General features: G+C 44.8%; 2 protein-coding genes across 7 annotated transcripts in view; both read right to left on the minus strand.

The window, feature by feature from the left end:
• Positions 1 to 676, minus strand: part of LOC104949546 (estrogen-related receptor gamma-like) — a 17,937-nt gene extending 17,261 nt beyond the window's left edge. The window contains exon 1 of the mRNA XM_010775916.1: positions 649 to 676. Coding sequence (XP_010774218.1) covers positions 649 to 676 — 28 coding nt within the window. The remainder of the gene's footprint in view (positions 1 to 648) is intronic.
• A 4,183-nt stretch (positions 677 to 4,859) lies between these two features.
• gpatch2 (G patch domain containing 2) lies at positions 4,860 to 13,574 on the minus strand. 6 transcript variants are annotated; one of them, XM_010775913.1, is made up of 10 exons: positions 13,389 to 13,574; positions 12,304 to 12,547; positions 11,086 to 11,633; positions 10,417 to 10,481; positions 10,128 to 10,325; positions 8,672 to 8,783; positions 8,194 to 8,233; positions 7,977 to 8,041; positions 7,658 to 7,746; positions 4,860 to 6,187 (listed from the first exon to the last, which is right to left on the minus strand). In XM_010775913.1, the coding sequence occupies exons 1-10, from the start codon at positions 13,436 to 13,438 to the stop codon at positions 6,021 to 6,023; spliced, it is 1,578 nt and encodes a 525-aa protein (XP_010774215.1). In that variant the 5' UTR covers positions 13,439 to 13,574; the 3' UTR covers positions 4,860 to 6,020. The 6 variants fall into 6 exon arrangements, with proteins under 6 accessions (XP_010774215.1, XP_010774211.1, XP_010774212.1 ...); XM_010775909.1 differs by having other exon boundaries at positions 4,860 to 6,190; XM_010775910.1 differs by having other exon boundaries at positions 11,083 to 11,633.
• Between the last annotated feature and the right edge of the window lie 205 nt (positions 13,575 to 13,779).

Here is a 13,779-nt window from a genome sequence, read left to right on the forward strand (position 1 = left end):
AGAAATGCATGCCCTTTCTTGCCTCCTTCACACTCTGTCCTTTTGTATGCTGGACCATGAACACCAGCTCGCCTCATTAGGCTTAACCTTACAACCTGGTTTAAACTGGCGGGCTGATTCAGCAACACACACATGTTGTTATGCGGTTTTGACTCCTGCCTTGACCTCCCAAACAACGTTTGAAATACGGTTAAATGGCAGCAAACCATTATCTTCCACTAAATACATGATACCATTTTATTCTTTATGACACAAAATGACTTTACTGTTAACTTACCGAGGGGTAAACTGTCTGACCTCATATCATTCGAGATGACACCAGAAATCAGTATTGCTTTTGGATTGTGAAATAAAACATTGATACAACAATATATGCTTATAATGGAAAAAAAAATGGGGGTAGAATGCTGGCATGTTTGCACAGAAATACTGAATTTTACCCGATATTCACCTTTATATAGCTAAACTTTGATGAAGTAAACTTCGACCTTCGAGGGGTAATCTTGACCTCAAATCATTAAAATAACACCAGAATGCAGATTTACGGCCCAGAAAACCCCAAAAATGTGGTAGTTCATGTTATGTTCCTGGGCCTTTTTGTTTTTTTCGCGGTGGCAGCCATATTGGGATTGACCAATATGGCAGTACCGATGGGGGCCACAATCTTGGCACCCATCTTAAAATGATTAAGTACGGTATGGACAGACATCTGTGCCAGAATTTGGGCGATGTTGCGAGAATCTGAAACAAGACGGTCCTTTTTTCCCCCCTACGGGGCCCCCCAACTATATGGCGCGGACGTTGAGGATGACAGTTCTGGCATCACTCCAGGAGGCCGGCGGGAAGATGGGGGCATGGTGGCACCCCGAAAACGACCATGAGCTCTAACACTGCGAACTTTTTCTGGAGCTTGGGAACAGGGAACGTTCCAGCTCTCTCGTCGAGGAGAGGAGGCCTGTCAGGCCGCCCGCTTCTTCTTCCCTCCTCGCCTGTGGACTTGAAAACTGGGTCGTCGACTTCCTTTTTTTTTGTGCTGAGCGGCCGCTGCCCGAGCCGGAGATCTTCTGGCCAGCTCATCCTCCGGCCTTGTGCCTTGGGCTGGGGACCCGGGACGGCTGTGGATCTCTGCTGCTTCGCGTATCTTGGAACCGGGCAGAGACGGTGAGCAGCTGAGTGAAGGCCTGCCCGCGGGACGTTGGGGGGAAGGTGGTCCGGCTGGTCCCTTCGGGGGGGAGACAGAGCTGGAGAAGCCTCGTCTTCCTGGTCTTTTGTTGTTCCACATCTCAAGCCTGCATCAGAGCTATGAGCGGAGCCAAACTATGCCCTCGTCCGACCCGCCCCCGCGGGACAATAGGCATGTCCAGAACAAATCCTCTTTTTCCCGGTCTGGAAGGTTTCGTCGCAGGTTGAGACCACGCTGGCTCTCTCCTCGTACCACCCATAAATTCCCAGTGCTTTGCCCGTGGACTTGGACTGCACAAATGCTGCACACTGCGGAGGCAAATGTCCCATGATCGCTGCGATCTCGTCCCCACGGCAGGCTCAGGTTTGCTCGACAAGTCCTCGCAGAGCTCCGCCTGGTAGGCGGCTCAGCAGCGAGGAAAACGTTGAGATGCCCCTGGCCAGGTCTCGACATTCATAAACATGGCCCGCTGGCCCGGAAGCAACTATTATAAGACACCCCAGCCAGCATTAACGTACTTCCACTTGCCCGCTCGGGCACTAAAAATATTGCTTTAAAAAAAAGAATTGTGCCTGTGGTAATTGGTATTTTGATTGGGCAATTTAGTTAATTGTTTCGTTTATTAACGCTACACATAGCGTTTTGTGAGTCGGTTTTTTGGTGTGGTTGGGTGAACAGCAACAGCTGTTTGCTGCGGAGCGCAGCGGGAGGCCGGCACCCGTGAGCGTCGGGCGCGCTCCTTCACTACAGACTATCTGCGCCGCACCTAACCAATCTCGCCTAAAATTTTTTAACTTACCCGCGGTAACCCCCCCCGGCCCAAGCGCCGGGCAATAAACAATCCTTCAAATAAAGAAAAAGTCACGGGAGTTAAGGAGAGTGACAGGGAGTTGAAATGAAGAGGGAGGAAAGTTTAAGCCAGATTGCTCGATCTGGAGATTGGCTTCCTAGTGGTGCAGTGAACGCGTCCACTAAAACCCTTTTATAATCCTATCCATTAGATTTATGATTCGAAATTATAAAAGTAGGGGTAGACCATGGTGGAGATTAATCCTTCTGCTGAACAAAACGTGCATTTATGCAAACAGGTTTGTTTTCACACAGACCTTTATTTCCAGCTATTTTCCAAAACCCTGTGAGAGGAAATCCCATTGCTTTTGTCGAGGGACACCAGCAGCTTATTCCTGGTTTTAGGACGGTCGTCACTCCGCACTCTCAATATGAGCCAATATAAACACGGTCTTCTGTCGGCTCTGCACATTCAATGCCACCTATGCTGGCAAGTAAGTGAAGAGTAGAAAGATATAAACATAAAGGTATAGGCCTATAGGGAACCATGTCCAGAGTTTAGGATAATGAATGGTTCCTAATCTAATACCATAGCCACTTACAGTTTCTAACTCCTAATGACAGGAAGGCCGAAACGCGCGCATTATATAGTAATAGCCATAATACATAATAGCAGAAATTTTTTAAACACTGACACAATAGTCATTATTATTAATAAACCAAATATGACAATGTCGAGGAAAACTTATGATATCAAATGTTGTAGTACAAAGTAGTATGTAGTTCTGTGAATAAAATTGCTAATTGCAGCGACAAATGTGTTAATTTTCTTCGTTATAAGAGATTCGACTTTATTTGGACGAATGCTCCGGCCAGTGGTGTACAATGGTGGCCAGTGATAATAGCGAATTCACTGGCCCGTTCCGTCATCGCTGACTGAGAAACCGGTCTGGCCGGTTTGTGCCGGATACGCGTGGGGTTCCTGCTCGGTGGTCAAAAGCCAGCCTCGATTTGAGGTTGGTTGCCACCAGCGGTTCCCATGGGCGGCATGCGGAGCCCCGCCATACCCTCGACAGTCCAGGGAGGAGGCACCCTGGATATGGGGCCCCTTGTTACTGAAAGGGCGGTCTCGCCTCCACGAGACCGACACTCGTCCGCAGCTCTCCGGAACAGAACTGGAAGTGAGCTGCCTCTTCGTCCCTCGGCGTGGCTTGGGGCAATTGCTCCCCTCGTAGCGAGATCATGGAAGGTCTCCTTGGCCACTTCAGGCCATGGGATGTCCACCTGGACGCAGCCGCGGTGACACCACGGCCTGCAAGTGCATACTTAGGGCCAGAGGGAAGCCTTGTAGTGCTTTCGCCCGGGAGAGCGGCTACGCTCCCCGGCTTTGCAGCCGTGGAGGAGGGCCCGATGAAACGAAGAATGTTCATCCGAGTCGGACAGGAGGAACTCAGAGGCATCCTCTGGTCTTCTTCCTGTCCATATAGTCCCACAACTCCAGGACAATCCTCCGCGGGTGGAACCTGGTGAAGGTCCCAGGTTGGGAGCCCCAGCTTGGACACAGCGCGGGCTCCGCTCTCAGCGGTTCTTGCCGCCAGACCGGACCCCCAGCCGTGACCGGCGCGGGCTCCGGTTCAGCGGCTTGCCGCTATTGAGCCCCCAGCCTGACACAGCGCGAGGCTCAATCTCTGCGGCGGACGCCACCATGTCTTGATTGCCGGCCGGCGAATCAGCGGACATGAGGGGGTCCTGTCCCGACAAGCTAGCTTGGCGTGCTAGCCGTCGGCAGAGGCTCTTAATGGTGAAGCGGGCACAATGCCCGCACGAGCCGGGGTTATCGATAGCCTCCTGGGCGTGTTCCAGCCCGAGGCAGGACGAGCAGACCTGGTGTGAGTCTGTGCCTGAGATCTTAAACCCGCAGCCGCATAGCCGAGCCTCCGAGTCCCTGACTCCTCTGGTGTGAGGGAGAGAAGGGTCCATCTTTGTTCGCCGGGGTGTCGGCGTGGAGTGGATACGCTAGTAACAGGTACGTTACTGAGAAAAAAATCCAACCTTGTCGTTAATCCGAAAGGAAAAAGCGACGGTGTAGATTTGATTCTTTAAAGAATATTAACTGGTGTGTTAATACCTTCTGTTTTTATCTCCGTCTCCTCTGGTGTGAGAGAGAAAAGAGAACGTCCTCGCTACCGTGGTGTCGGTGTGGAGGGAAGAAAAGCTAGCAACAGGTATGTTACTAGCTTGAAGAAAAAATCAAACCTTACCGTAATTTCGAAAGAAAGAAACGTCGAGGCAGATTACAATATTAACTGGTGTGTTAATATTGTTCAGTCTTCTTGCAAAGCAAAAAAGTAACCAGCAAGCGCCCGTCGACCGAATGTTAGCTTTGGGTTCAGTCTGTGGACCGTTAAGCTAGCCCGGCTACTGATAATTCGAGATGTGCTCTGAAGCGAGAAGAGGTGCTTGAATGACGCTGCGTTGTAACGCAAGCTACTTATAGGGCGGGTGGATTCCCTGACGTAGACGTCAAGATCACCAGCCGATCAGGATTGGCGTAATGAGATTGATGCTTCTGTTTGCATACGCGTTGAGGCGCATCCCATAGTGAGACATCGAACGGAGTGTTATGAATGAGAACAGAATTTTCGGAAATGTCACGTTATTCCTAAAAGAGGTGTTTATCCTTGTTATTTGTAAATATTAAAAAACAAATATCCGGCCAAATGTAATTATTGGATGTCCTGACCTGAACTCGCAAAACAACGTGTCATTATTTTGGCTTTGAGTTTCTGAGATATTTGTTTCCGTCACTGACATCGCAAGAACATCCACCCGGTGCCCAAAACAAACATTAAAAAGGAGACAAATATTGATACAGAACAACTTATTTCGCATTTTTTAATTCATAATTTCATTTATTTTTCTAGACCTTAATCTCTATACTTGCACTGAAAATAATTTCCAAATTGGTATTGGACCATCTATGGTCGCAGGCAAGCTAAATGAACACAGGAAACAATATCACAGTTAGGTCAATGGCAAAGGGTCTAAAATAAAGTTTTAAAAGAAATGTCATTTAAAAAAGGTCCTGCACATTCACACAGGTGTTTTTAACTTATCTCTAATTAGACCTAATCAGGCAAAGTGAAAACACCTGTGAAAGGTATGAATAAACTTTCAAAACACAGCCAATGACAGCAATAGTCTTAGAATTTTTTTCGGGGGGAATTTCCAAAACTGTTTGGAGATGTTGGAATTGCTGTAACCAGAGAATCATATATTTGTCATACAGTGTGTGTAAAGTCATTGAGCATGACTATGGGAGGCTAAATCCAGCAGTCTGCTGTACAGTCAAGCTAGCATTGGCACAACTTAACCTAGCGTATTTTCTTAGTTAAACAAACCTGCAGCACATGCATACATGCATTCGCTCAATGAAAGGAACATAAATGATTGGTTTGATTTCATTGTTTGTTTGTTTTTGGATGGATAAAAACATTCTCATGGCACGACTTCTTCCATGAAATTGATGGGGAAAAGTAGTGTTCCCTTACTTCATTACCTTAAAAAATGAACCTAAAATGAATCTTGAGGTATGTCTCCGAGACCAAAATCATGTCAGACGAAACCATTTATCGTTATTGAATTGATACCACTGAATGAAAACAAACCACACTGTCATCATTGGATCAGTACAACACGCTAATGAGGCATCAATGTCATATGATATCTCCAACATGGAGTTTTGTGAAAGATCCCGTTGCATGAAGTCTTTTCTCATGTTCCGTTTCAATCACTTCCACGAGTCTTCTCTCTATCTGTGTGGATGTGCCAGGCGTCTCGCGGTTTCCCCAATATGGGAAAGTTTGTCTCGACTGTTGCTAGGACAAGACTGATTCCTTTCCTACTTATGACTCACATGTCTGGGTTATTCTGGACTGTTTTTTTATCGTTCGTCGCCCTGAGCAGCATTTCCTCTCCCTCGCTCTCTGTTTCTCTCAGTGTCTTCTCCCAGCATCCTTCAGGTTCAGGATCCAGAATCCTCGGGTTCTCAGTTGAAGCCTAGGCCCGTTCCTTTGGGTCTCTGCGTGGCCCGGACGGGTTCGGTCATGCCCCTGCCCTCCGGACCCAGGCCCATCCCCGGGCTCCAGCCCATGCTCTGCATCATGCGGCTCCCCATGTTAGTGTCAGGGAGGGGGGGTGCATTCTCCCCCACCACTACTGAAAGGAGAAGTTACAGGTTAGAAAATAGCGAGTTATCGACATATCGTTTGTAGGTGTACATATCTAAAATAGAGTTCCTGTTTTTGTTATTCTAAATGGGTCAGTTTTGTAGACATTGGCTCTGGTAACTTGTTATAAGAAATGAGAGAAAAGACACTGATATATATCCAATTTCTTTCCAGTATATGAAAAACGACAGGACTCTTAACCAAAAAGTCTTTTTTTTGGTAAATTCATTAACCAAAAGATATTCATACTGACGTTGTGTTGCTTTTTTTTTTTACAACCAAATCTTCATTTTCTGTTTTTTTCTTCTGTTCCTACATTATTCCAGGGGCCTGTTCTGTTGTTGCAGACTGAATGTTCCTGTATAATAATAAACTCTGTATTCAAGAACATTTAAAACTCATCTTGTAGATTAGTCCTGGCAAAATAGAACCGTACCACTTTTCCTTTATGTATGCAGCAGCAAATGAGTATGACGTGTGGGTTGATTTGCTTCTCTTCACATGCACGACGAATGCGCACATCGCAAAGTGGATGCTGTAGCGTTGTGCCGTGCAACCTTAATGGACACGTTAATTGACTAATGGAGATTCTGTCTGCCGTCTGGTACTGCCGCTAAATAAAAGCGCACGCATGTCTGTTTCCAAACAGACTAGTGGGTCGACCTGTTTGCCCGTTTAATCCCGTCTTGATTCATGTGGAGCGCAGGTCAAAGCCGCACGCTCATTTACTCAGACGATGGTTGAAATTGTCAGGAAGTGAATTTGGCAGGACATCGCCGTTGCCCCCCTGCTGCGAGTTTAGCGACCTGCTGTTCATCAGACCTACATCCGGGTCTGGAGCGAGTACCAAGTGCTTTGGACCATAAAAATAAATATATAATACATGAAACTACAAGGTGTCATGAGCCAAATGATGCTTAAATAATAATACATGGATCAGACTCTATATATTATAATGGGGGTTACATTTTTTGCTATCTCTCCCCTCCTCCTCCAACTGGCCCAGAGGTAAAGAGAGTGGTTTGGGGGGAGGGGGAGTGGCCTGATGCACAAGTGTTACAGGCTAAGAGCTAATCCAGTATCTCGGCTCTGACAGCATGACTAGCCAGCTGACTCTTGTCCAACAAAGCTTAGGAGGAAAGGGGTTTAGGAGCAAAAGCGCCATTTAATAATGAGAGAGGAGGAGAGGGAGCAACACGAAGGCTGAGGGACTCCCTTCTCTCTTTTTAAAGATGCGTAGTGAATCCCTCATTTTTCATCCCCGTCCCCCGTGTTTACATCAGTGTGTGTGCAAGACAGAAGGCAACGAGGAAAGCAGGCTGGTGGACATACTGCGCTCAACCAAGAGGGGGAGGAGAAACAGGCGAGAGCCAAAAATACGAAAACGAAAACGTGGTAAAAAAAAAAAAAGAAAAAAAGTGCCAGATGGTGCGTTAGGTGTAGCTAGGTCCAATACCTGGGGGGGCGGTGGAACCGAGGGGGGCTGCTTTTCGCCTCCGCTTGACATCCCCTGTACACAGAGAGCCCAGGTGCCCGCTGGTCTGTCTGCAAAACCAGCCAAGCGAGACAAAAATATGTGGGCATTAGTTGAGCTCAAGTAACACAGTGGAAATTATTCTTCCTCATTTGAAAAAAAAAAAATACCCGTTGTGAAAACCAATGAGGAGTTATGTCGATGAGACTGCAGCAGAAACAAAAGGCAGGTACTAAAAAAGGAAATGAGTTGGGCGTTTCTCTCATAAATCACTGACGTTTTTCTCAAGTGTTGTTCTCACCTGCTGGCTGTTTTCACCGAACAGCTCCTCCGATGCCCTCTGTCTGACCGAGAGTCCCAATGCAACTGGAGTGGCAGTAAGGAAAGGGAGGGGGGGTATTAAAGTGAATGCTCAAGCAGGTAATCCTTGCAATAAAACTAAGTAGTGCATTTAACAGCAACCACCAAGGACAGTGCTATAGATCAAAATGTTAACTTTGGGGGAAAAAGAAACTCACCTGTCCGTGCTCTCTCCTGGAGCCCGAGCTGAACCAAGGCCTGTTGGAGATTTAATAATAAATTAATAATGTAATTGAGAGCCATCAAGGCTGCCTTCCACAGACCGAAACCAAACTGCTATTAATTATCTTGTCGTAAGTGAACTGCTGGCCCTCGTCCATCACAGAAACTTTTAAAGAAACTTAAGAACCTTTAAAAACGTTATCTCGGGACAACCTTTGTTGTTTGCTTTTCTATTTTATTAATACTAATCCAAGATATTTAGTTTTTGTCTGGAAACCAAATTTGTGTCAAGGCCAATCAAATCTGAATTTTGCTACCTTTCCCAGCCTTAACTTCTTCTTTTTGTCATAATTTAAAATGCAACTCCTTGTGCTACAATCCTTTGAGTAGTTTAAAAACAAAAACCATGAAAAACAAGTACAATAATACAAACTTTAAAAGCATATATGTAAAGTATAGAAGATGAGGACTCACTCGTGGGGGTCCTGGCTCTGTCTGCCCAGCCGGTCGTTGAAGCTCTGTCCGGAGCTGCCTGCCTGGGGTACATGCTGGTTACTATGGAGACGGCTCAGCCTGGCATGGAACCCTGAAGAAGGCAGAGCAAGTCGTCAGCAACAAAACTCAGCATGTTCATTATTTTAAATGATAAATCAGTTTGATAATGTTCACAATTAAGTAAATCACAGTCCTTTGGGATACCTATGTTTATATTTTAAAGGGCTGCAGGAGTTGGAAATAATTATTACTTGCAGTTATTTTAACAATAACCGCAAGTAGAAATTCAATGAAGTACTTTGTGTCAGTAGATTTCCGTTAAGAATGTGACTCTCTGATGTTGAAGCTATTTCAGTGAAACAATGCCGTTTTGAACATTTGACAGATTATTATAGGTTATTTTAACTGGTATTGCAATTACGATATGAATTGTGATATCAGACATAGCGATATATGATCATTTTTGAAACATTTACAGGATGTGCAAGTCTATTGAATACCATTTGTAGGATAGGAGTTTTCTGCAGCTCCATGACACTTCTATCAGAATGAAAACTTGCATATTTTGCCATAATTCAATTTGAAATCAAATGTCAATCAATTAAGCAGCCATACATCAGTACACAATACAGTGACCACAGAGAATGGACACTGGGATGTAAAACAAATGTCTTCTTTGTTGCTTACGATGGGGGATTTTACTTCCTATATCTACTATCAGGGTATATGCAGGAATCCTGAAGTCAAATGTAATACCTTTTAAGACCTTTTCTAAGACCCTTTCCATACATTTTAAGACCTCATCGCCACTTTGAGTTTTAACCGTTTACATTGGCGACACACTTTACCTCAGATTTACTTTATACAGTATTGATTTTCCTTCCTCCTTATCTTCCAACCATTTGGACCCCAACTTGCATTCCCCCATAACGATGTTGTTTAACAACCGGCGTAAACGGACCTCCGCGCGCTATCAAGCAGTGAGCGTGCGATGTCCTGTTCAGATGACGTCAAATCCAACGGGATTCCATAAATAAACTACACAGAATCACAGTACACACCTACGCAATGATTACATTCAGGCACACTGTAGAATACAACCTCTTTGGACAATTTATATACTTATTGAAAACAAGTTACAAAATGTAATACCTTGGAAAATGCCGTTTGATCATTTTTAATGGTCTTAATTTTTGCTAAATTGATTTTTCAACTTTTAATACTTTTTAAGACCCCGTGGAAACCCTGACTATACAACAACACTTTATTGGCAAACTGCTAAACATTGATTTGTGTTTGCCTCCTACTGGTCATGAATGAGACTGCAACAATAAAATGTGTGTAACTGTACCTAATCCAACCAAATCACTCCTGTTATCTACATATTAAAAGACATTTCATTATAGTTCGTCTGAGTTTCTTAAAAACAGGTTACCTCTCTGTCCTCCAGGCCCCATGAGGGGGAAGGACCCGCTGAGGATGCTGTTGAAGACGGGGTCAGTTAAGTCCAGCTCCTCTGAAGCCGTCTCCCTCTCCCACCAGGGGACCACCCCCGCTATCCCGCAAGCCCCCCCGGGAGCTGAACCGGAACCCGGCTCACCTTCAAAGAACCAGTCGCTCTGCTCGTCATCAGCTGGAAGAGAGACCAACATGTGACCATGGTTTTTATAAAAAATATAAAAAGGAGTTTTTGACCAATAATATTAACATATTGGAGTTTGTACCTTGCCTCCCCTCATCGTTGGTGTAGAGGCCTCCGTCACTGCTGTTACTGACACTACTGGTCTCACTGAAAAGGAGAGAGAGGAAGATGGAGATTTAGGGAAATAGCATACCATACATTTCACCATAAACAATTGTTGATTCAAGAAACACAAGCTAGCTTACACACAGTGTGGGGAATTGAGCAAAGGTTTAGGATTAGAATGCCAGTAAGCTACCTCAGTTTACAATAGATACCAAAATATCACTTTTTTGATACATTAAAATATGGTTTTCTACAGTCAATTTTCCTCAATTAATTAAGAGAAGCCAATGTTTTATGTTTTTTTAAGAGAATGAGCAGTACAAGTGCATCAACCGAGAAATCTTAATTTGGCAACATTTAAAATCAGGATCTTTCCGGTTGGTAAGGAAACAAGACGTTAAAAAAACTGACCGAATATTCTATGTCAGTTTTTCAGAATTGACTGCTTTTGATATTCAGCGAAGGAAATTAATTCCCGTCCAAATAAAAAGTGTGGCAGTTTGCAAGCCCTACACTGTACACAACACGGTTCTCATCAGCCGTTGGCCTACACACACATACCTATGAACACAGAATACAGCAGCAGAGACGGAGGAGTGGAAACTTCCTGGGAATGAATAAAAACAAAAGCATATACACTAACCACCTGTCACTCATGTCCTCATCTGAGCCCTTCTGCTCCTCCAACTCCATCTTGTCCTTGGACCCTTCTGTTGGAGAAGAGATGGGGTCCTCACTCTCCACCACCACCCCTTCATCTGCAGCCTCCATCCCCAGTCTGTGGGGGGCCATTTTCCTCTTCTTCACCCTGTTCTTCCCTCCCCCAGGCCCCATCATTCCACCTCCATACAACTCCATAGGCCCCCTGCCCTCATTAGCACCCATTCTATGCGGCCTGGCACCGACACGGGCTTTGGGGACAGGCGGGGGCCCTAGCATGGTGCAGGAAGGGGGTTCTGGTTCTGCAGGGGGGTCTACCGCCATACGTTTGACCTTTCGTCTCCGCCTGAGGCTGCGAGTTCCCTCTGAGGACCCCAGGACACCCAGGTCGTCCGGCCAAATCGGTCGCTTGCTTCGTCCTGTTTCTGCTGCGATGAGGGTGCGCCGTTTGGGGCCAAGTTGTTCATCCGAGTCGCTGTTGTCACGGGCATGGCTGTTGGCAGCCGAGACCCCCCCTGTACTGGCTCGGTAGTCCTGCAAGACACGTCAATGTGGTTCATATCAGAAGGTGACTGATGCTAAATTGGGAACACATTTGGATTGTTAATACCCCCAAAGCTATACGAGTAAGCATAAAAGACAGATTAAAACAGAGGGAAACCTTGAAGTGATTATGTGTTATGTTTCAATACAGTAAAGAATACTTAAAACTGCAGGTAATCTGTACTAATTGGGCAATTCCAACTTTATGTGGAGACGAGCAGTTTACGGTTTCTAAAGGATCAGATCAGATTAAGGTTTCTCTGCTTTGGTGGGATATCTATTTGAAAAAAGGGAGAAAACTGTGAGAATAGTATGAAAAATGTGTGCTACTAGATCTCTGATATTACAGTGATTTGAATTAAAAAATATATACTTTTTCTATCTCGAGTGTAACATCTCAAGTAGATCAGCATATTTGATAGTTGATCTAACTTGTATGATTCATGCACTTTTTGGGCTTTATACCAGTCACTTCCCTCATGGTTGCTTTAACAATGATAATAGTTTTGGCTACTTTTCCCATTTTTTGCACTTGAGAAACACAGGGTGAGCAACGAAACAACATTTATGGACATCTGAAGTGTTTTACTCAAGCACCTTTTACAGGGAGCGTTTTTAGCCTAAAGATCTATGTGTAAATCAATGCCCTCCATCCACTCACCTTGTGTTCTTCCACGCTGGACTCTGAGCCCTCACTGAGGTGGCCTGCCTCCCACGGCGGGTGCGGGTTGTCCGAGCGTCGTTTCCTGCCTCTACGCTTCCGAGCCTGCCTCTTCAGCAGACAGCCCACAGCCAGAGCATGGTCTCCTCCATCCCCGAAACCCCCACGGGCAGCCTGCTCAGAGCTCTCCTCCAGGGCTGACACCAGGTCATGGACCAGCTCGTCCATCGTCCGGCTAAAGTGCCTAAAGTTGAGGCATAGAAGGAGATACTGGTTAATACATCTTGTCACATGCTTGGACACTAAAAATCATTTAAGATTGAGTTTTATTGAAGAGTCAGCAGAGTCTGCAGGACAGCCAATAATGCTGTTGAGATACATATTTTGACAGCAGGCATTAAAAAGCTATACATATAGTCTATGGTAAAAGGGTATTATTAGTGTGTGTATGTAGGAATGATTTGCAGATTTGCAGATTGTCATTGAAGGAGGAGGCGACAGATAAGTATGGGACCATCATTGTCAAGCAGATTAACGTTACTTAGCTTAGCTGTTTGACATGAGCAACTATGAAAAACACGTTAGCAAGATGGCTAATTCTTCAAATTTGACACACAAAATCGATCCCTTCTCGTCGAGCAAAGTTGGATGCAACACAGGATGAGTTTTCGGCGTAATACTTACGCTAACAAATAGTCAGCTCTGATTTAACTGCCTGTGATGCCGCTTACAAAATGCTCTGCAACTACCACCAACATTACTCCTCTTTAGTTAGCTGTTTTGCTTGTTATTCTTTAGCTGTTTAAGCTACCGTTTGCAAGCTAAGTCAATTTACGTTACAACAAACTTCCATCGATCACTTAAGATAACTACACAACCACAGCAAAGAGCTTATATTCCCATTTATAAATGGTGGTATTTTTAACTACTGTCCTCAGAAGATAAACAACAATGTCTATATAGCAGATTATATTTGATGCTAGCTAGTTAGCATTGCTAGTGTTAGCTCTCTAGCTGGCTCATTCACGAGAGTTGAGTGGACGTGAACAATATGTTACGTCTCAGTGATTTCAAAGACCACCTACCAGCCGGTTCCCGCTTTGCCGATGGTTGTTAGATTAGCTGCACGGTACATTAAAGCCCCCAAATGCCAGATACCATTAGCCAGAAACAACTGACAAACATTTAGACACCACAGACATCATCCTGACAAAAAAGCTAACGATCAGCTAGCTGGATCAATATGCGACAAGAGGAGGAAAAGCAGCAGAAGGTATTGTGTTGCCTTCAAGTGCTGCATAAAAAAATGATGTTGGCATTGTGCACAGCCAAACAATTACAATGTCATAATAATAATGATCCAAATAATAATAATATATAATACAAATATGCATTTCATCACTATACAAAACAATTGAGAGCATCAACAACAAAAAAACAACAACAATGTATTTTGATTTAATTTATTGTAATTAA

This window comes from Notothenia coriiceps, unplaced genomic scaffold (assembly GCF_000735185.1).
Source record: "Notothenia coriiceps isolate Sejong01 unplaced genomic scaffold, NC01 NC01_scaffold00016453, whole genome shotgun sequence".
NCBI classification, from domain to species: Eukaryota; Metazoa; Chordata; class Actinopteri; order Perciformes; family Nototheniidae; genus Notothenia; species Notothenia coriiceps.

Excerpts from the sequence above, each read along its gene's own strand:
- gpatch2 (XM_010775908.1), bottom strand. The coding sequence starts at position 13,438 with ATGTACCGTGCAGCTAATCTAACAACCATCGGCAAAGCGGGAACCGGC. Across the intron at positions 11,634-12,303 it reads CCAGCGTGGAAGAACACAAG|GACTACCGAGCCAGTACAGG; the intron begins GTGAGTGGATGG and ends CGTGTCTTGCAG. Across the intron at positions 8,784-10,127 it reads GGGGCCTGGAGGACAGAGAG|GGTTCCATGCCAGGCTGAGC; the intron begins GTAACCTGTTTT and ends TGCCTTCTTCAG.